The sequence below is a fragment of the Felis catus genome, chromosome B1, assembly GCF_018350175.1.
Source record: "Felis catus isolate Fca126 chromosome B1, F.catus_Fca126_mat1.0, whole genome shotgun sequence".
NCBI classification, from domain to species: domain Eukaryota; kingdom Metazoa; phylum Chordata; class Mammalia; order Carnivora; family Felidae; genus Felis; species Felis catus.
In genome coordinates this window covers 33,623,779-33,647,689 of record NC_058371.1, presented here as the reverse complement: position 1 = coordinate 33,647,689, position 23,911 = coordinate 33,623,779, and the positions used below count along the sequence as shown (strand labels likewise).

General features: G+C 37.0%; 1 protein-coding gene across 1 annotated transcript in view; it reads left to right on the top strand.

Moving 5' to 3' along the window:
- Nucleotides 1–23,911, top strand: part of ADAM7 (ADAM metallopeptidase domain 7) — a 67,219-nt gene that overhangs the window by 35,622 nt on the left and 7,686 nt on the right. The window contains exons 9-20 of the mRNA XM_045056716.1: nucleotides 3,248–3,417; nucleotides 5,719–5,803; nucleotides 7,414–7,544; nucleotides 9,504–9,678; nucleotides 11,602–11,691; nucleotides 12,655–12,850; nucleotides 13,267–13,369; nucleotides 14,368–14,563; nucleotides 21,145–21,225; nucleotides 22,457–22,535; nucleotides 23,039–23,144; nucleotides 23,512–23,611. Of these exons, the coding sequence (XP_044912651.1) occupies nucleotides 3,248–3,417; nucleotides 5,719–5,803; nucleotides 7,414–7,544; nucleotides 9,504–9,678; nucleotides 11,602–11,691; nucleotides 12,655–12,850; nucleotides 13,267–13,369; nucleotides 14,368–14,563; nucleotides 21,145–21,225; nucleotides 22,457–22,535; nucleotides 23,039–23,144; nucleotides 23,512–23,611 (1,512 nt within the window). The remainder of the gene's footprint in view (nucleotides 1–3,247; nucleotides 3,418–5,718; nucleotides 5,804–7,413; nucleotides 7,545–9,503; nucleotides 9,679–11,601; nucleotides 11,692–12,654; nucleotides 12,851–13,266; nucleotides 13,370–14,367; nucleotides 14,564–21,144; nucleotides 21,226–22,456; nucleotides 22,536–23,038; nucleotides 23,145–23,511; nucleotides 23,612–23,911) is intronic.

Sequence of the window (23,911 nt, the reverse complement as noted above, 5' to 3'; positions counted from 1 at the left end):
TTTCTGTTCTCTACTTCACTTATTTCTCCTATAATGTTTATCATTTCCTTTCTTCAGCTAAGTTTGGGCTCAGTTTTTATTGTTGTTGTTTTGGTTTGGTGTTTTTTAAATATGCATAGTTCCTCAGTGTGTAGAGTTAGGTTGTTTATCTGAGATATTTCTTACCTCTTAATGTAGGCATTTATGGCTATGAACTTTCTTTTCTCTTAGAGCTGCTTTTGATGCATCCTATAAGTTTTTCATGTTGTGTTTCCATTTTCATTTCTCTCAAGAAACTCTTGTTTCCCCTTTAGTTTCTCCTTTGATCCATTGATTGTACAGGAGAGTGTGCTTAATTTTCATGTATTCATGAATTTCCAGTTTTCCTCTTGTTATTGGTTTCTAGTTCCATACCTTTATATTCAAAAAAGATACTTGGTATGATTTCTGTCTTCTTGAACTCGCTAAGACTTGTTTTAAAACCTAATATATAGTCTATCACAAAAATATTCTAGGTGCATATAAGAAGAATATGTATTCTGTTGTTGGATAGAATGTTCTATATATGTCTGTTAGGTCCATTAGGGCTAAAGCATTGTTCAAATTCACTGTTGACTTATTGATTCTCTGTCTGATCTATCCATTGTTCAGTGTGGGGTATTAAAGGCCCAACTATAATTGCTTTACTGTTTATTTCTCCTTTTATTTCTGCTGGTTTTTCTTTGTATATTTGTTTTCTTTTTTCAAGTTTTTTAAAATATTTATTTTGAGAGAGAGAGAGAGAGAGAATGTGCACACAGCTGAAGAGGAGCAGAGAGACAGAGGGAGAGAGAGAATTCCAAGCAGGCTCTATGCCATCACCAAAAAGCCCAATATAGGGCTCGATCTCAAGAACCATGAGATCATGACCTGAGCCAAAATCAGGAGTCGGACACTTGACCAAATGAGCCACCCAGGCACTCCATATATTTAGGTTTTCCAGTATTGGGTATATATATATATATATATATATATATATATATATATAGTTATATATACATATATATATATAGTTATATATACATATATATATAGTTATATATATATAGTTATATCTTCTTGATATATTGACCACTTTATTATTGACTAATGCCCTTAGTTTAAAATCTACTTTGTTGGATATAAATATAGCTATCACTACTTGTCTTTTCTTTCTTTCTTTCTTTCTTTCTTTCTTTCTTTCTTTCTTTCTTTCCTTCTTTCTCCTTCTAGTTACCATTTGCTTGAAATGTCTTTTTCCATTCCTTCCCTCTTAGTGTATGTGTGTCTGTAGGGCTACTGTGTCTTGTATGCTGTTTATTGTTGTATTTTGCTTTTTTATCCATTCATCCACCCTATGTCTTTCAGATTGAAGAATTTAATTTGTTTACATAGAGTAATTATTGATAGGTAAGAACCTGGTATTGCCACCTTGTTTATTGTTTTCTGGTTGTTTTGTAGATCCATTTTTCCCTATTTCTTATCCTACTGTCTTTTTTTGTGTTTTGATATCTTTAGTATCAGTACACTTTGACTTCTTTATTGTATTCCTTTGTATAATTGCCAGAAAAAATTTCCCTTGAGGTTATCATGAGGTTTACATAAGATATCAAACTTATCACATCCTGATTTAACCTGATAACAACTTAGAATTCATATACTTTGCACTTCTCCTTTTTCTCCTGACATGTTAGATTACTGCTGTTATAATTTAGATGGTTTTTAAATATTTTGTAACAAATAGCATTGTGCACATTGTACTTATGGTTTTTTTTTTGCTATGTTCATTTTTTTTTAGCTTTTAAATTAGAGTCGTGACTTATATACCACTATTACCAAATTGCAGAATCTAACAATGACTATATACTTACATTATAAATGAGATTTATCAACAGAAACTTTTTAGGCCAAGAGAGAATGTAATATCAAAATAACTGTCAACTAAAAATACTATGACTGGTAAAGCTGTCCTTCAGTAATGGAGAGATAAAAACTTTCTTGAACAAACAAAAGCTGAAGAAGAGAGCTCATTACCACCAGACCTGCCTTACAAAAAATGCTAAAGAGATTTCTTTGAGGGGAAGAAAAGGAATGCTAATTAAAATCATAAAAAAACATAAAACGGTAACATTAATCTCTTACGTAACTAAGAGTCTCTTATGGTTTGCCTCTCTTTTTTCCTTTCCCCAGTGTTCGCCTGTTTTGTTTCTTAACTTCTATATATGAGTTAAATCATTGTATTTGTCTTTCTCTGACCGACTTACTTCACTTAGCATAATACACTCTAACTCCATCCACATCATTGCAAATGGCAAGACTTCATTCTTTTTGATGGCTGAGTAACACTCCGTTATATACCATATCTTCTTTATCCATGAATATCACGCTTCTTAGTAACGATTGCATCCTCTACTAATTCTGTGAGCTCTCCATTCAGTTTCTTATTCATTCTTTCTTTCAATCTACTTTGTATTGGCTGCTATATACAGTTTTTGTCTCAAAATCCTCATAATGTGTACTTAAACTTTATCTTCTTTTGTGATGACATCAAACTATCTGCCAGCTTAGAGTTTACAAAAGCAAATGAATAGGGGTGAGAAGGCTTATGGGCTACAGCTATTTGTGCCTGTTTTGAGCAATCTCCGGTAAGATTTCTCAGACTACAAAGTAGTTCCAAAAATCAAACAAAATATGGCAGCTAAGCTATTGGTCTTTGAAAGTCAATATCAACCTTCTAATCTGCCATAGAACCAGCTAATGACTTAAATGGAGAGATAAATAAGGTACATTTAGTCCTCTGTGTGTCACTGTTAGTGAATTCACGTAGGTCAGTTATAATCTCAGAGCCTTAATAAATTATTTATTCTAGGCACATCTTGAGCCCAGTGTCTGTAAAGTTTATGACAGCTCAAAGGGAATCTGATTTATTTATTGTTTTTAATGTTTATCTTTTGAGAGCGAGAGAGAGAGTGTGTGCAAGTGGGAGAGGGGCAGAGAGTGAGAGGGAGACACAGAATCCGAAGCAGGCTCCAGGCTCTGAGCCGTCAGCCCAGAGCCCGACGCGGGGCTCGAACCCACAAGCCGCGAGATCATGACCTGAGCCGAAGTCGGACACTCAACTGAGTGAGCCACCCAGGCGCCCCTGTACCTCACATGTGAAAAGTACTTATTTTAATATAAAGGAATATAGTAACAATGAAGGATCCTTCTGTAACTTGACTCTGTGAAAACTTACTTCCCCTTTGAACAGATTTATAAAACCATGGACATTCATGTGACATTGGTTGGCCTTGAAATGTGGACAAATGGAGATAAAATAGACATAGATTCAAATATGGAAAATACCTTATTGCGTTTTTCAAGTTGGCAAGAAATATTCCTTAAAAAAAGGAATAATTTTGATCACGTTCTGTTACTCAGGTACGTAAGTTCTCTATTTTCCTGCTTAACTTAGGTAGATTAAAAAAAAGAAAAGAAAACAAATGAACAGCAACCAAATACTTTTTAAAACAATTGACTTTTGCATAGTACACAGCGACAAAATGTTATGTCTAGCCATACGTAAAATTTCTAAGTGAACTTTTTCATATTCTTTCTTTCTCGTATTGGTTAATACTAGAAAGTAAACATATGATATATTTCCAATTCTGGGCAGGGTTGAAAATGTCATTAGGTAAGCAATGTACTTTTAGAATTGATTCACTTATCAACATCCAACACTAACTCCTTCCATGTTATGCCATTCCAATGCGCCACCAAAATCAACCTTTCCGGTGGAAAGGAATATCCTCATTCCCTGGATATTTTCCCTCAACAGAGTGTCCCTATCCAGTGACTAGCCTCTCAAGAGCATCTCTTCTGCTGTTAAAGATGACAAATAACTAATCTATCACAGCGTTAATAAAGGTTGGGATTTACGTACAGTATTACATCATTCTTTAAAGCGGGATGGGGGGCATTTTTATCATATTTTTGTAATTCAAAATACCTATCACACTACTCAGCCTATAAGAAAATGATAAATAATTGTGGAGCCGAACTGATCTGCACCTTATGTTAACCATAGTCCTGTTATCCTAATTAAATTATGAAAACACACCTTTGGAGCAATGGAATCTTTCGGCAATTCTTCTGGTGCCCTTAAGGCTACTATGTATATAACCATGGTACCCACTTGTCCCACTTCATTTTCCTATAATAGCAGTGCTTCTCCTAAGGTCTGTGGATGGCCAACAAATGTGCTTCCCGGCATCACATAAATGTTAACTTTCAGTTTGAACTCAGAACAGTGAACCTTCCAAAGCCTATAGTTGGAGTCCAGCTCTTTGGCAGATTGATGAGAGTGTAATGCACCTCCAAAATGATATAATTTCTGATTTTTATATCTGGAATGGCCCCCAGCACACATCTGCAGGGGGTCATAGTTGTACCTGACTTGGACTCAGATATTCATGCACCAGTTTGCCCTAAAATTACAGAGGTTAAAGTAAAATATCACCATGACCTTTGTTGTGGGCAAGATTAATCTCTTTGCCTATTTCTTGGGCCTGTGTTTTAAAATAATAAATTAGTGTAGAAATATTTACATGGCTGTAAACGGAAAACTTTGCTTTCCTCAATGTCTCTTATCCTGAGCAGTAGCTTCTTACCCTAATAGTACGTCTGCAAATACGGAGATGAGAAAAGTGCTACTGAATGTTTAACCGGACATCATATTTGAGACTTATGTGTTGAGCTTCTTGGACGTCTTTTTGCCTATGTTCACAGAGAACCAGAAGGGATAAGACAATATATACGGCATTATCATGGTGTGACTTTTGTTCTTAAGTGACCTTGAGCAAAATCAGACCGTGCTCGCTCTGATGCTTTATTTCCATAGGTGGTGTTCTTCCAAGATCTCCAGAGTCTAGCAAGACCAGAATTCTAAGTTCTTCCAAGATGTGTAGCCAAACACTGAGACTAAAATGTGCAACATTTCGAAAGCAAAGAAAGAAATAGAGCATATTTCTGTTTTGATCTTCTTGGTCAAAAAAGTTAAAGATTAAAGGTGGTCATCTAGCCTGACCACCTTCCTTGTATTTGAACCTTCTTAATTAAATTCCAAGTGTGGTCCTCCAGCTCATGATCACTGTCTTTAAAGTGGTTCAACTCTAAATGTTCTTGAAAGCATATCAGGTCTGGATTCCCTTAACATACACAACTACATCTGTCTTTTTAGGTAATCCAAGAATAGTTCACATGACAACTTTTTTAAAATATTTGATTATAGCTATCAAGTCCTCTATGAATTTCTATGGTCGATTGAAATTTTCTAAAAATTTTCAACTATAGCTAATTAATTAGTCATGGTGTTGAGTCTACTCACTGTGTTGTATTTTTCCCTCCAAACATTTTTTAGCTTAATTGTTTGGACTTTTAAGTGGTTTTATCCAAAGCTGAGTATAGAGTAAGCCATGTAAAATTGGACTCTCATCATATTATGTTTTTAGAAAGTACATTTTTTATGACTTCAACTTTAGACTGTACTGTTTCAATGCCTCTAATATACCACAGGTTTTAAATGAGCTTAATAACAACTAAGATGATCCTCAATTCTAGAACTCTAGAACAAAAGGCACTTTTATGTGCAAAGGTACTAGCATCGTGAGGGTTCGTAGCAATTCAATCTTTGTGTTAAACTATGACCTCAGACTGAAGAGTGTATTTGCACCTTGTTTCCAGTGGGAAGTGGCTCTACACAAATGCACAAGGAATTTCTTATCCAGGGGGTATATGCCTGCCTTATTATTCCTCCAGTGTCGTTAAGGTAGGCTGTGTTTTATTTTTTTTTAATTTTTTTTCAATGTTTTTATTTATTTTTGGGACAGAGAGAGACAGAGCATGAACGGGGGAGGGGCAGAGAGAGAGGGAGACACAGAATCGGAAACAGGCTCCAGGCTCCGAGCCATCAGCCCAGAGCCTGACGCGGGGCTCGAACTCACGGACCGCGAGATCGTGACCTGGCTGAAGTCAGACGCTTAACCGACTGCGCCACCCAGGCGCCCCTAGGCTGTGTTTTACTGAAGTTATGTTACTTAATCAAAAAGTTTGAATTAAACTTTTGTAAATTTTCTGCATCCCGCTGAAGAGAACACGCATGCATTCTGTCATATATTCCCACCAAGATATGTCATGATGAAGCTGTTATGTTTCTTTGATCAAATCAGAGAATAATCTTTTATAAAAACTATAGATGAACAATGAAAGTAAACGAGTGTTGTTCAGAGCTTAAAAGAACACCACACACAAATGAACATACAAAAACTAAGAAAGCTTTTTGGCATATTAAATATAATGTGTCTTTATTTACAAGGACACATAAAGTGCACAAAACTTGATGGCTGAGTTAGCAAGTGATAATTGTTCTCTTGCTGAAAAGGGAGTGCATAAGCCATTTAAAATAGCATAGCAAGACAACCTTGCAATTCGTTTTCAGGAAGAATAAGGCCTTCAAACTGCTGACTTACCTATTTTATCTGGTATTTTTCCCAAGTCACTAAGCTTCTAGTAAATGGCGGCCAAGTAATCTTATTTCAGTCTTATTAAGACCTTGAAATTAAAACCTAGTACATGATCTCTTTCTTAAATGGATATTTTTATGATTATGCCTGGACTCCGGTATTTTAATAACACAAATTCTGCATAGTGGAGTCCGTCTAATCTAACACAGGCTGTCGCCACTCCAATTATGACATTGCAACTCGTCCAGAACACATTTTAAATTTCAAACGAGTGCAGTGAGACAGCCAAATTAGAGGAATTTTACCTTTACAGTAGCCTAATATCCCACTCCTTTCTGGAAATTAATTTTTTAGTCATTAACATAGAGATAAAAACATGAAATAGAGCTAAAACACAGGTAACAATCAACCCTGCCTGGGATTTCAAATCACTGAATTTCTGGGTTTTTTTCGTAGCAGAAACTTCCGCCGCAAGGATCACACGACATTGTTGTGCAGTGTAAGACTGTACTTTGAAAACGTGAACCTCGCATATTTATTTTTACCCTCTTTGAATATCTAGTATATAAAAGGCAAATCAATAATGCTTATTGTATTGTGTAGGACATTAGCTTATCGTTTTTAGCTATTTGTAAGAATGAGTTTATAGAGATCCAACAATGACTATTACTGTGCCGCAAAAAAAGAATTTCAAAATGTTAGTGTTAGAGACACTCAGAAGGTCGTTTGTCCAACATCATTATATAATTAAAGGACCCGAGGGCAAGACAGGGAGATAACTAAGTCCGTGGCCTCTCAGATAAGTACTACTTCACCAGAAGCTAGAAACTGGGTCTCAACCAATATTTCAAAACACTATGTCCTAGAGTACATTATCTTATAGAAATTTCTGATGCACATCTTTTCTTGGCCTTAGGATCTTTTACCTGACCTAAATGTAGTCGCAAGCAGAATTGCACATCAGCTGGGGCATAGCCTTGGGATGAAGCATAATGATTATCCGTGTACTTGTACTTTTGAGAGATGCGTGATGGATCACGGCGGAAGGTGAGGCTCAAACCACGCAGAGCAGACATTTAGATATTTTGCGACTGGCTCTTGATTAGATCTCCATATCGTAGGGATATACTGTTATTATGTGAAAACTTTCCCAATATATTCCGTAAATTCTCTTACAAAACCAGCCGTGATAGGCTTCCCTTTGGGGTCTAAATCTTATCAGTTGGTAGTGTCTGTCCTAGTGATACAGTGAGAGAAAATTTAAAACTCCATCTGAGCATACTACAAAAGTATGCAATGATTAATTAGTAAATTGCACTAAGGTGCACAGGGGAGGGATACACTCAACGTGCCTCGTTTTATCATCTTTGTTATAAACTCTAATTTCCTCCTTCAAATCTTTATTCACATGTTATTCTCAGCCAAGCCTCCCCCAGCCACTTGATCCAATTGTTCAATCCTGTCTCCTCATAACACCCTGTCGGGAATTATCTATCCCCTCTTCTTTGCATTTCCCCCCCATTCTTAGTATTAATCACTATTTAATATAGTCTATGCTTTAGCTATTTAGCTTGCTTATTATTTTATTTTTCCAATAAATTATAAACTTCATGAAGGCAGAGGGTTTTGTCTGCTTCGTTCACTATTTCATCACACTATCTAGAAAAGTCCCAGATACACTCTATAAATAGTTACAGAATATAGGACTATATATCCTGTGTGTGCGTATATATATATATACATATATATATGTGTGTGTGTGTGTATATATATGTGTATATATGTGTGTGTGTGTTTGTATATATATATATATATATATATATATATATATATATATATATCCCTTCATCATGCTGTGAATTATGTGCATCCAGGTCCTAAACCTTACATGTCTTGGAATTCCTTCACAGAGGGGACACAGTGCATTGCATATAAGAAAAGTGTTTGCTGATGATGGTCAGTGCTTCTATATATTGATTAAATGAAGTAAAATAGTGAAAGCCCCAAATTACGGTGACTGGCACAGAATAAGAACTAAGTAACTGACAGCTGATTTTATATCGTTATCTACATAATTAGTAGTGTTTTTCAGAACCCCACCATCCCAAAGTAACGCACTTAAGGCTCAAAAAGTACATCTGTACCCAATCGTGTCAATAATGGCAAGGGAGGGGCGCCTGGGTGGTGCCGGTGGCAGTCGGTTAAGCGTCCGACTTCAGCCAGGTCACGATCTCGCGGTCCGTGAGTTCGAGCCCCGCGTCAGGCTCTGGGCTGATGGCTCAGAGCCTGGAGCCTGTTTCTAATTCTGTGTCTCCCTCTCTCTCTGCTCCTCCCCCCCCCCCCCCCCCGTTCATGCTCTGTCTCTCTCTGTCCCAAAAATAAATAAACGTTGAAAAAAAATTTTTTTTAAATAATGGCAAGGGAGTCAAAACAAGAGGAAGACAGAAGGGAGGTGAATATCAGTTTTGTGAATCTTTAAACTTTTCAAAAGTATAGTGCATTCCTAGGATGTGTGAGATGTTACCAAATGAATCCTTTGTTTCAACAAATGTTTACAGAGACCTACTCTGTACCAAACACGGCGTTAAACTAGCGCTTATTGGAAAAGAAGAAGAAGATCTCTTTCTTGCTTTGAGAAGCTTGTAATCTTGCATGAATGATAAACAATTATACAGATGATGGCAAGAGGCACAAGCAAAAAGTGATATGGGGCAGCAAGCCAATCAGTCTAAACTGTGGGCCTCAGGGAGGACTTTCTGGAGGAGATATAGTCAGAGTATTTTCACCAGAATGGCATGCGTTGCCTGTTTCAATAGACATTGCCTATTATAAAAGCCCAGTCGCTACTCTCGTATTCCACTAAGGCAAGAGTAGGAGAAGTAAATGGACTTTTAGAGGTGATCGTTTATATTTATTCTTTCTAAATCCCTCATAAAACTTTCATAGCTGTTCCACCAGTATGCATGGATAAAATTAATCTTTATTTTTCGCTCATCTAAACTCTAGCATTCCGGCACTAAAATTCAGTAAATGCAACAGAATTCGGTACCTGCAACACGTGAAGGATTACAATCCGACGTGCCTGTTCAATGTCCCATTTTCTGATAAGCTAAGTGATTACCCATATTGTGGAGACAAGAAGTTGGACGAAGGAGAAGAGTGCGACTGTGGCCCTGTTCAGGTATTTGCAAATGATGTTGTATTTAAATTACAAAGTTTGTGCTCAGCTAGAACCTAGGCAGGTAAGTAGCCTTTCATCAACCATATTTCTTGTAAAGTGTTAAGTAATGTGTTTTTTTTGTCTCATTTTGAAACAAGTTATTGGCGTAGGCTCATTGCAAGGCATCTTACCAAGTCATGAATTACGCATAATGATCTTGCTGGAGACCCACAGTATCACATTTGCCTTGTTTATATATTAATTGGCTCTTCTTGTGAGAAAACCCCCTAGATGTCATTAAGTCTGATCTCATGCACAGTAAGAATGTGTTCTCCACAGTCAGTCAATTGAGTTTTACTCAGGACCTTAAGAAGCTTGTCTATATCCCAGTTGGGCAGTTCATGTGATTAGAAAACTCTGTCTTAATTGAGCAGAAACCTTCTAACCTTCCACATATTTATTACAGCCTTGGTCTCTGGAACACTTAGAAGAAGATTGAAGACAAATGTTTGAGTCATTCTTTTTTTTTTTTAATTTAAAAAAATATCTATTTTGAGAGACAGTGAGAGAGAGCACAAGTGGGGAAAGGGCAGAGAGAGACGGAGACAGAGAATCCCATGCAGGCTCCATGCCATCAGCTCACAGCCGGATGTGGGGCTCAAACTTACGAACCTTGAGATCGTGACCTGAGCCGAAAGCGAGAGTTGGAGGCTTAACCAACTGAGCCACACAGGTGCCCCTAGAGTAATTCTTAATCTGCTCTTCTCCAACATAGAGACTATTTTAGTTGAGAGCTTATCATGTAGGTATGAGTCCTAAACAGCTACTTCTCAAGTTATGTGTATGTATATCACCTGGGGATGTTGTTAAATTGTGATTCTAATTCAGGAGGCCTGAAGTGAGGCGGAGATCCTTTATTCCTAACAACCACTAAGGTCACGTTGATACTACTGGACTGAAGACCATATTTGTGGTACACACACAAATACTACAGTTCAAAATAAATCTACACTCTACAGTTCAAAATAAATCTAATTGTGTGGCGAACCAGAGACTGCACGATCAAAGTGGGGACAGTGACATGTCCAGAGTTTTCAAATGTCTCACCTTAAATATGAAGAGGCTCTTAACTTTGGAAATTGATGCGTCTGCCCATGCCTGTTCTTTAAAATAGTTCTACAGTTTCATTCTAACATATGAAGTGCTGTCCATGACAGGATGCAGACAATTTCTTTTGCAATTTTTTTTAAATTTTTTTTAACGTTTATTTATTTTTGAGACAGAGAGAGACAGAGCATGAACGGGGGAGGGTCAGAGAGAGGGAGACACAGAATCTGAAGCAGGCTCCAGGCTCTGAGCTGTCAGCACAGAGCCCGACGCGGGGCTCGAACTCACGGACCGCGAGATCGTGACCTGAGCTGAAGTCGGCCGCTTAACCGACCGAGCCACCCAGGCGCCCCTTCTTTTGCAATTTTAATTTCGTTTGAGGAGACAGGGCCTAAGTGTCCATGAGTTTTTAATGAAGCGTTAACAACAGCAACAAAATCCAGCCTGAAATACTTAGCATCTTGAGAAAAATGTTAAATTATGTCTTCAGAAGTTCTATTATTTCATATTAAACCTTTAGTATAAAGCAGTAGCAGGACCCTTCCTTGCAAAGAGTGGAAAGGAAAATGGAAGGTCAGAAGCTTTGGGCTTTGTACCCTGCCAGGGAAAATTCACTGAGTGTGGAGTACTGAATGGCCAAACAGGAAGGAAACAAAGTAAAAGTCCCAAAGACCAGTTACAAGGAATCGTCTTCACATACATGTCATAACCAAGGATAATGCATTTGCATTTCAAACCGAAAAGACAAGTAACGATAAGTTATATACACGCACAGCTTATTAAACAGGAGCCTAACTACCAACCCATTTCCGATCTTTAACTTTTGCCTGTTGCCAGGAGTGCAGCAATCCTTGCTGTGATGCAAACAAATGTGTGTTGAAGCCAGGATTTACTTGTGCCGAAGGAGAATGTTGTGAATCTTGTCAGGTAAGGACCTTTGCTAAGACTGGGTTCTCCGTTTCCAGTTTATTAAGGATACAGAGGACCACAGAATTGTCTGTCCATTACTAGTTACATTACTAATCCCAGATTAGGGTTATGCTTGCTTGGCCCCAATAAAGCTTCTTCTGAGATGTTCTGGCGTCTAAGCCCTGGCAGTGATCTATGGTCTGGGGAGTGAAGAAGCAGGTATCAAATGGTCTGTTGGGAATAGAATTATATTACCCTTGTTCTTGGCCAACCTTTACGAAATCATTACCAACCTATTTAACCTCAGCTTGGGTGTCATTCTAACAACAGTGAAATAGAAGGGAAAAGGATTATACTGGGATTTAAAAGTGGGGAATAACTAGTACATGGAGATCTATTCCCAGAAAGGGCAATCTGTCCAAAGGTTTAATGACCTTTCTTTCACCCACTGTGTTCGGAACTCACAAAGGAAAGGAAACATGTCTTCTTCATCTTCAAATCTTTCTAGAACTCATCGCCATTCAGTGCCTATTGAATGGCTGAATAAGAGAATATTTTCATGCACTTTCCTCCAGCAATGAGTCAGGGCACTTTTCTGGTTCATACGGAGAGATCTGATTTCTTGGGAGTGGAGATGCCTCATTATAGATACAGGCAGGAGGGGGTCCTGGTTGTGTGTGTGCTGGGGACGGAATGTACTAGAGCAGGATGAGCAGAGCATTTGCTCACCTCTCCATTTTATGTCCTTTCTGGTTCTGCCCAATGCTGTTCTAACCATCCTGTCACTCCTGCAATTACATAAGCACCAAGGCATTTACTAATGATAACAATTCTCAGTGGAATGGAGAAGAAAGTCACGATCCAACCTTCAAACTTTTTTTTTTTTACAATAAATTAAATGGGTCAACCCTCCCCTGCTGACTTAACCTTAAGCTACCTGAATGTGCCCAAGATTTAGTGTTTTTTGTTTTTCTTCAACAGATGAAAAAATCAGGGTCCATGTGCAGGCCAGCAAAAGATGAATGTGATTTTCCTGAAGTGTGCACAGGCCACTCTTCTGCATGCCCTATGGACAAATTCCAAGTAAATGGCGTTCCTTGCAAGAATGCAAAAGGTTACTGCTTCATGGGGAAATGCCCCACCCGGGATGATCAGTGCTCTGAACTCTTTGATAATGGTGAGAGACGATTACCGCAAATGGCTGATAACGATAATAGCCATTATTTCTATTATTATCCTATAAAAATTGATGGGCAAGATTGAAGATAACGCCGTTTGTAGCATTCTTCCCAGATATCACGTAGAATCTCTCTGGATATTACCCTTAATATTAGTTGATATTGCCATTAATGTTAATTAACTGCCTCGGTATGTGGGTTAAGGTATGTTTGTTACTTTTTTTTATATCCCCACTCTGCCGTAAAATATCTTCCTGATGCAATAGGATAGTTTTAAAGTGATTTATTTATCCCATTCTGCCTCCCTGCCCCGTGATACTGAAATTTCAATTAGATTAGAAAAATAAGGTATTTTGTGATGTATAACATTCATGTTTTTATTGCGTTACTTTAATCATACTACTTTGGATCCTAGAGGTGAAAGACAGTTCTGATCTCTGCTATGAGATGAATAAAAGGGGAAATAGATTTGGATACTGCAAAAATAAGGAAAACGGATTAATTCCCTGCGAAGAGAAGTAAGTACCACGTGAAGAAAAGCAAGTGCTTTCTAAGAGCGTTTTTGTGAAATCAGAACCAGAACAGCTCTTGTTCTGACAGCTGCTACCCTCTTTTGATTGAGATTGGGAAGAGAGGGAGTGAGGCAGCAAGGACACAACCCTGGGAGTGGCACTGGCATTTAGGTACTGTAGTTATGAGCTGAAGGTCGTGGAATATAAGGAAGAAAGATGGGCAAGAGTTAAAATTCCCAGGAAAGAAAGGGAAGAAGAGAAGCTGCAAAAAATAGGAAAGAGCCAACAGGAGGAGGAGGAGGAAAGTAAAGTGGGAAGGGGTGGAAAGAAGTAGAAAGAAGGAAGCGAGTGAAGCCATACCCAGAAAGAAACGTAGAACTTGAAACGGGAAGGAAGGGGAGAAGTGAACGATCTGATTTTAACAACCATGAGCTGTGTCATTCTTCCAGACTTGTTACGCTCAGAAAGGCTTTTTTTTTTTTTTTATGTGCCACAGAGGGATATGGACTGAAAACAAACGATAAAAGACTTAGGTCGAGTTTGACTTTGCTCCTAAATATACTAGGTGAAACTGGGCGATCCCTTAACCTCCTCTTCCTTCCAATTGTTGCCCAATCTGTCAAATGGGTGTTATAATAATAGCAAAGTCATAGGTTTGTTGTGAGAATTAACTGGGTGCTCTGTGCCAGAAAGAGATTCGAATGTCTTGATTAACATTATGCTAACTCCAATGACTAATAGGAAATATTCTTCTGGAAACGTGAGCTAATGTTGATTTGTGACAATCACAGAGATCTAAAGAAATACGATCGTTCTACATCACAGTTCCCAGAGTCAGGACTGTGACTGTCCAACCTCTCCTCCTGCCTCTCTCAGTGCTTCGGCAGCCCACTGATAAGCCTGGGTCTACAGAAAAGTGACCAAACTGCTTCACTGCTGGTCTCGTCTCTATGAAATCCTTATTTCCTGGTCCCAAGTCTGAGACTATTCTCCCTTTCCTTCAGAGATGTCAAATGTGGGAAGATACACTGCAGCAGAGGGAAGCACTCGTCTCTACCTGAAGAAGAAAAGATCTATCACCTTAAGAAGGTTTCAAAGAAGAATGTCAATGTCACTACTGAGTGCAAAACTTTTAGTTCATACCGCAATTCTAAAGATTTGGGCCTGGTTGCTTCTGGAACAAAATGTGGAGATAAAATGGTAAGACGAAAGCCTTTTGTCCTATTAAGACTTCTTGTTTCAGTCACTAGGAAACATTACTTTTTGTAATTGGTTCCTGAGGGCCTATATATGAGAAAGCAGAAACAAATGGGCAACGTTTTTATTTTTTATGGAGCAAAGTAGTAATAACACGATAATAAATATTCATTTCGCCTAATCTCTGTTAGACAAAATGATGTGTAAATGTTATAAGTGTGCTTAATGAGTATCTTACAGTAGACATCTAGTGAAGTTATAGGCATAATTTTTAAAATTAGTTTGACTATGAAGTAGCTATAGGTTCTTCAATTATGTTATTCATTCAGCCACATTTATTGGCCATTATTATCACCATACTGTGGTGCCAGTGACCATGCTGTACACAAATGATTTAAAGATGAGTGTACTTGAGAACTTCATAGACTGCATTAAATATTAAAATCAAACACAAGTGCTTTCATAGTGTTTTGACCAATATACATTCAAGCCCAAAGGAAGAAGTGATGGACTTTACTCGTAAAACACAAAAGGCATCTTATGATGCCATTAAACGAGTGACGTTTCAGCTTTGAGGTAATGAATATTTTTCAATGCAGACAAAATGAGAAAAGACTTTAAAAAATGTTTTAATGTTTATTTATTTTTGAGACAGAGAGAGAGAGAGAGAGAGAGAGAGAGAGAGAGAGAAAGCGGGGGAAGAGCAGAAAGAGAGGGAGACACAGAATCCGAAGCAGGCTCCAGGCTCAGAACTCCAGAATCTGACGCAGGGTTGGAACTCATGAACGTTGAGATCATGACCTGAGCCCAAGTCAGGTGCTTAACCAACTGAGCCACCCAGGTGCCCCGAGAAGAGACTTTTTAGAAAGAAATACTAACATAATAGGCAAAGATACAGTGTGTATGGCATAGTCAGATAACTGGGAAATTTTGGTGTGACAGGAGCTTTGGGTGAAATATCAGAAAATGAAATTGAGCAGCTAGAATAAGGCCAGATTAGAAAGGGTGTATTATTCCAAGATGAAAAGTTGAGAATGGACACTAAAAATAATAGCCAACTCATCAAGGTTTATAAACACAGGAATATATGGAAAACATAATACTTTCAAAAAAATCAGTTATTTTGAAATAGTATGGCTTCTTTCTGTAATACACCTCCTTTCCTCCCATACCACCACCCCCAAACATTACATTGTCATTCATATCATGTGATAGAGAAATGAATTGAAAAACAAAATTCATAATGTAAAAAAGGGAACTAGAATTTTAATAATTTAATGGAGCCCTATATTGCAAATCCATATTCTTAACTACTACAGTTTCCCATTATAATAACTAAATATCAAAATGGTGAGGAATGTGTATTTGTGAAATTTTAGGTATGTGTACCAACCACATGCTAGAAAGTTCAAGGACTTTCAATGGTAGAGTATATGAGGCACCACGTTAAAGAAAATATCAAATAATTTCTTATTCACTCCAGATAAGAAAAGTCATCCAAAAATACCAACAAAATTGCTTTTTTTAATGTTTATTTATTTCTGAGACAGAGAGAGACAGCATGAGTGGGGGAGGGGCAGAGAGAGAGGGAGACACAGAATCAGAAGCAGGCTCCAGGCTCTGAGCTGTCAGCACAGAGCCCGACGCGGGGCTTGAACTCACAAACCGTGAGATCATGACCCGAGCCGAAGTCGGTCGCTCAACCGACTGAGCCACTCAGGCACCCCCAAAATTGTTTTGTTTTTTTAAGAGATATACAAAATTGACAAACCTTTAAATAGGCTGACCAAGAAACAAAAGGAAGAGGATTCAAATAATGAAATTATAAATGACAGAGGAGACCTCACAGCTGATATCACAGAAATAGAAAGTATCATAAAAAATACTATGGATAATTCTACAAGTTGAATATTTAAAAGAAATGGATAAATTCTGAAAAACATACAACGTACCAAAATTAAATGATGAAGAAAGAGAACATCTGAATAAACCAAGAGAGATCAAATCAATAATTAATAATCTCCTAACAAAGAAAAGTCCTGGATCAGATGGTTTCACATGTGAATTCTATCAAATATTTAAAGAATGAATGCCATTCCTTCTCATCATCTCAAAAAATCAAACAGGAGGAGACACTTCCAAACTCACTTTATGTGGCCAGCATTATGCTCTATCAAATCCAGAGGAGGAAACTATAAGAAAAGAAAATTATGGGCTAATATGGTTGATGAACATAGATGCAAAAATCCTAGCAAAAATGTTAGTAAACTGAATTCAGCAGCACATTAAAAGGATTATACACCATAATCAAGTGAGATTCATTCATGAGATGCAAGGATGAGTATACTTACACAAAGTAATCAATGATACACCGCATTAAGAGAATGAAATACAAAAATCATATGACCATCTGAATAGATGCAGAAAAAGTATTTGGCAAAATATAGAATCTTTTCATGCTAAAAACTCTCAACAAATTCTGTATAGAAGGAATGCACCCCAATATTATAAAGGCCCTATGTGGTAAACCCACAACTAATATCATATGCAATGGTGAAAAGTTGAAAGATTTTCCTTTAAGATCAGGAACAAGAAAAGTGTACCCACTCTCCCCACTTCTGGTGAGCATAGTACTGGAATTACCAGCCAAAGCAATTAGGCAAGAAAAAAACAGCAGGCATTCAATTCAGAAAGGAAGAAGTTAAATTTTCTGTTTGCAGGTGATATGATCTTATATATAGAAAACCCCAGGGATACCTGGGTGGCTCGGTCGGTGAAGTGTCCAACTCTTGGTTTCAGCTCAGGTCACAATCTCAGCTTCATGAGTTCAAGCCCCACATTGGGCTCTGTGCTGGCAGTCCAGAGCCTGCTTGGGATCCTCTCTCTCTAAACTCTCTGCCCTTCCCCCACTTGCACTGTTTCTGTCTCTCTCAAAATAAATAAATAAACTTAAAAAAGAGAGAAAACCCTGAAGGCTCCATCAAGCAACTATTATAACTTATAAGTGAATTCAGTAAAGTTGCATGATAAAGAACAACATAGAAAAATTAGCCGCATTTCTATACACTAAAGAAAAAAAAAACCTATCTGTAAAAGAAATTAAAAAAAACAACAACCCCATTTATAATAGCATCAAAAACAATAAAAATGCTTAGGAGTAAATTTAACCAAGAGGTGAAAAGTCCATAAACTGAAAATTATTAAAGACGATCCAAAAATATGTAGGAACGACAAAAGATCTTGAATCACCAAAGCAATCTTGAGCAAAAAAGAACAAAGCTAGAGGCATCACACTTCCTTATATCAAACAATATTACAAAGCTATACAGCATGGAACAGCATGGAACAGACATTTAAAACATGCACATATAGACCAATGGAATTGAATAGAGATACCAGAAATAAATTTATGCGTATATGGTCAACTAATCATTGACAAAGCACCAACAATACACAATGGGGAAAGGATAGTCTTTTGAATAAACGGTTCTGGGAATACTACACATGCAAAAGAATGAAACCGGATGCTTAACTTACACCATGAACCAAAATGAACTCAAGATCATTTAAGGTATGAAACAGTAAAGCACCTAGAAGAAAACATAGGAGAAAATCTCCTTGTCATTGGTCTTTGCGATTTTTTTTTGTTTTGTATGTGACACAGACAAAAAAGCAAAAATAAATAAGGGGGGCTATATCAAAGTAAAACATTTCTTCAGCAAAGGACACAATCAAGAAAATGAAAAGGCAACCAATGGAATGGAAGAAAAGATCTCCAAACCATGTACCTGATAAAGAGTTAATATACAAAAGTTTTAACTAATTCATACAGCTGAAGAGCAAAAAACCCCAACAGTCCAATTAAAAAAAAAAAAGGCAAAGGACCTAAATGGACATTTTTTTTTCCAAAGAAGATATGCAAATGACCAACAAGGAAATGAAAAAGACTTCAACATCATTAATCTTCAAGGAAAAGTGAATCAAAGCCACTAAGAGATGTCACCCCACACCTGTTTGGATGGCTATTATCAAAAAGACAACAAATAAAAAATGTTGGTGAGGCTGTGGAAAAAAGGAAACCCTTGTGCACTATTGGTGGGAATGTAGACTGGTACAGACATTATAAAAACAGTATAGTGGTTCCTCCAAAAATTAAAAATAGAACTATGCTATGATCCAGCACCTTCACTTTGGGCACATAACCGAAGAAACTAAAATCAGGATCTTGAAGAGATATCTGCACTCCTAGTTTCATTGCACCATTATTTACAGTAGCCAAGATATGGAAACAATTTAAATGTCCTTTAACAGGAAAATGGATAGTGAAAATGTGATATGCATATAAAATATCACAATAATATATATGACATAATTATGGAATATATATAATGGAATATTATTTAGCTTTTAAAAAGAGGGAAATTCTGTCAGTTTCAGCCACCTGGATAAACTTGGAAGACTTTTCATGTATGCTAAGCAAGATAAAGCCTGACACAGAGACACAAATTCTGTATGATTTCACTTACATGTGGAAGCTAAAGAAGTCAAAGTCACAAAAGCAGAGAGTAGAATGATGGTTGCCAGGTGGGGAAAATGGGGAGATGTTGGTCAAAGCATACGAATTTTCTGTTATCAGTAAATTCTGAAGGTTTAATGTAGAAGGTGGCTATAGTTAATGATACTGTAACTTACTTAAAATTTTCTAAGAGGGTAAAATTTTAAGTGTTCTCAACACACAAAAAAAAGTAACTATTTGAGGGGATGGATGTGTTCATTGTTTTTGGTAATCATTTCACAATGTATACATTGTATACATTGTATATAATGTATATAATACATTGTATTATATGTATAATACATATAATATGTATTGTATAATACATTGTATATAATGTATATAATATATAATATAATGTATAATGTATATAATGTATATAATGTATATATTGTATATAATGTATATACATTGTATACAATGTATACATTGTATATAAAATCATTAAAATATGCACTTGAAATATATACAATTTTTATTTGCCAGTTATACCTCAATAGAGTTGGAAAAAACATTTCCTGATACACGTTTTTTTAAAAGAAATGGGCAAAAATCGGAGCGACTAGGTGGCTCAGTCAGTTAAGCATCTGACTCTTGATTTTGGCTCAGGTCATGATTTCATGGTTTGTGGGATTGAGCCCCGAATCCGCTCTGCACTGACGGTGTGGAGCCTACTTGGGATTCTCTCTCTCTCTCTCTCTCTCTCTCTCTCTGCCCGCCCCCCACCCCCACCCCCACCCCCCCCCCCGCTCACATACTCTCTCTGTCTCTCAAAATAAATAAATAAGCTTTAAAAACATAAAGATAAAACAAATAGGTAAATATAAAAATAACAGTTAAAAACTTAAAAATTGGGCAGGGCGCCTGGGTGGCTCAGTCAGCTGAGCGTCCGACTTCAGCTCAGGTCATGATCTCAGAGTTCGTGAGTTCAAGCTCCGCCTCGGGCTCTGTGCTGACGGCTCAGAGCCTGGAGCCTGCTTCGGATTCTGGGTCTCCCTCTCTCTCTGCCCCTCCCTCACTTGTGCTCTGTCTCTCTCTGTCTCTCAAAAATAAATAAATGTAACAAAATTTTTCAAAAAGAAAAAATTTTAAAAATGGGCTAAGATAGGGGCGCCTGGGTGGCGCAGTCGGTTAAGCGTCCGACTTCAGCCAGGTCACGATCTCGCGGTCCGTGAGTTCGAGCCCCGCGTCAGGCTCTGGGCTGATGGCTCAGAGCCTGGAGCCTGTCTCCGATTCTGTGTCTCCCTCTCTCTCTGCCCCTCCCCCATTCATGCTCTGTCTCTCTCTGTCCCAAAAATAAATAAATGTTGAAAAAAAAAATTATAAAAAAAAAAAATGGGCTAAGATAAGCCAGGCAATAATTATAAGCAACAAAAACAACAATAATTTCATTATAACATGTACAAAAAAATAAGAAGCAAAATGGAAAACAAAGTTAATAAGCATAAATAAGAAGATTAATTGATATTAAAAATAACCAAATGCACAGTTGACAACGGTGGTATAGCAAGCATGGATCTTATTGAATCAAAAGAAAACTTGCGGGATGCCTGCGTGGCTCACTCGGTTCAACATCTGACTCTTGATTTTGGCTCAGGTCATGATCTTGCCGACGTGGAATCAAGCCCCAGGTCCAGGTGCGCGCTGAGCATGCGGCCTGCTTGGGATTCTTTCTCTCTCCCTCTCTCTCTGCCTCTCTCTCTCAAAATAAATAAAAAGAACAAATACACTTTAAAAAAACAGAAAAAGAAAACTTGATAGAAATAATAACATAAATTGTTGCACTTACAACTGTAGAATCTTTGATAGGTTAACATTTGAAGAATTAGTAAGGATACAGGTATTTTAATGATGAGTTTGTAGATAACAGTGTTTGATTGTATGCTGCATTAACTTCAAATATCTCATCAAACATTTATGGAGGATTTCTTCTACAGAAGATTCTACATGTGTTTTTTTTTATAATAGAAAAAAATCATGTAAATTCTAAGAGCAAGTCATTAATTCATACTGGTAACTTTATTTCCAGGTGTGCAGCAATGGTGAATGTGTGAAACTCGAAAAGGTCTACAATTCAACCAACTGCTTGTCTCTGTGCAGTGAAAATGCTGTAAGATTTGGCTCCTTTTTAATGTCTTGCCAGTCATTTGCTTACATAGAACTTCATTCCTGAGTGTGTGTGTGTGTGCGTGTGTGTGTGTATGAGTGTTGATTTTTAAATAAAATACACATTTGGGATCCATGTTTTCATGTATCATCCATAAAATTGATCTAAAGATCCAAACCAGGTATTACTTATAGATATTGTCAATATTATAAGTATATAGTTTATCATTGGACTGGTAATCTAGAAACCTAGTAACTTATGTACGTATGAAGTTGAAACCTAAAGGATCTATCATAATGTCACTTATAGTAAAATTATAACAATGTCAACATTAATTGAAAGCTTTTGACCAAATAACAAAAATTATATATATGTATATGTATATGTATATGTATATATATATATATACATATACATACATATACATATACATATACGTATATATGTATATGTAAATGCATATATATGTGTGTATATATATATATATATATATATATATAATTACTCAACACTACTTGATACCACCAGTACCTAGCAGTTTGCATTTGTGGGTAACATTTTTCCTTAGTGCAATTAATCAGTAACACTTATATATAAGTTGTATGTGTATCAGGTACCCTTCCAAGTACTTTACATATATTACATTTTAAACACTTCACAACAGCCTCAAAAGCGAGTACTATTCTTATGCCCAATATTACAGGTGGAGAATAAGTCACATGATGTTATGCTGAAGGAAAAGCTGAAATATAAGTGCAGAAAGAGTGCATATCCTTAATCATTACACGATGGTCTTTGATGAAGAAAACATTGCACCACTCTTTTTTCTCATATTAACGTTAGCTTGTTATTACTAAGGCTAGTTAGAGCCAGCTGTGTGGCTATGATGTCTAACTCTAACAGGGCTGTTCTTTTAATAACATTCATGTCTTCTAGAAAGATAAGTAAAGCCATCTAATTCATCTGGTTTTAAATTTGTTAGAATCATTCTCTTGTCCAAAGGCCACCTTCAAAAGTTGCTGCTTCTTGTAATTTCATTTATTTATTTGTTTCCAATGTTGATTTTGATATGCAGTTTAGTTAATTAATCAGTAAAAGTGTGTGTGCGTGTGTGTGCGTGCGTGCGTGTGTGTGTGTGTGTGTGTGTGTGTGTGATGTTGAAACAGCCCAAGCTAAGCAAGGTACAAAACACACATATAACCTGATAAAATTATATGATTAACTATTCTTCCAGGTGGATGGCCCTGAACTTCAGTGCCAGTGTGAGGAAGAACAGGAACATGTGGACTGGGGAGAAAACTTAAATGCTACCAGTGAGCATTCTAGAATATAATATCAAAAGCCTAGACAATGAGAAAGCTTGTTTTCCTTATTTCCCAAGTCTAATACATATATGTTGTGTTTCCGTGTGGATTTGTGTGGTCTTTTTACTATTTTGCATATTTAAACACCTAAATTTGAATATACTACAATTGCTGTTTCAATTAATATATCTTCTTCTAGTTATATTTGGATAGGATCTTCTAAGAAACTGTAACACAACAAGACCTTTTATAGTAAATTAACAACTAACAGTCAACACATTTCCTGCTGATTGTTGTTCTTAAACATAACGGACTCTCAGGTTGAGTGTCAGTTGTTAATACACATGATAATTTGTATAATGTTTTGGTCTTTTACTTTATATTTTAAGAAAATGGAGGAAGGGGACATTAAAGTCCTTTAAGTAAGGGAGAAGCTGGATTGTAATAGCTCAGTTAATACTCCATTGTCCTAAGGTTATCCTGGCTAAAGCTTATGTTTTTTAATGTTGCAGATATATCCATCCTGGTTGTTGTGCTTGTCCTGGTGATTATTGGTGTAGGGGTTGTCGCATTATTAATTCGTTACCAAAAATGTATTAAGCTGAAGCAAATCCAGAGGTATGTATTTTCTGTCTAGTGAAATGGGACCACTCCTAACGATATATAAGCTCTGTCACTGTAGACGATATTCCCTGGGGGAGAAGTCTAAGCCTCTTACTGAAGATGAAGTAAGAGTAACAGTAAATCAAGATTTTACATATTTATGTTCTCATCTCCAAACGCTTATCCCGATGGTTCCCAAAGTTTGCTACACATTGGAATCCTAGAGATTTTTTACAAGAATACTAATTTCAGTTTCTCCCTCTGATTAAATTGTTATAGGGTGCAACCTGAGTATCAATCGTTTAGAAATCTCCTAGATGATTAAATATTAACCACAAGCATACCCCGTAGCTTATGTCAATATTCAACTTCCTCTTGACAGCCCACCGAGAGAGACACTGGGAGTGGAGAATAAAGGATACTTTGGTGATGAGCAGCAGACAAGGACTGAGCCCATCTTTCCCGACATTCATCCCCTCCACGTAAGCCAATGTCACTTGCAACAGCTGACTGATTTCAAAAGTAGTTGCATGTGTATTTGAAGTAGAACTAGCCCTAAGCTAAGTGACATGGGAGGTGCTAAAGAACAGTTTAACGTGATTCCACACCAATGAAGCCTTTGGTCTACATGTGGGGAAGGAAAAAATGGCAGGACATAAGCAAAGCAAGACACTATTTCACAGCAGAATCTATGAGTTAAATAAAATATTGATTTGTGCACTATCAGAAAAATTTACAAATGTAAACTATATTTTGGGGCATAAAACAAGTCAGTAAATTTA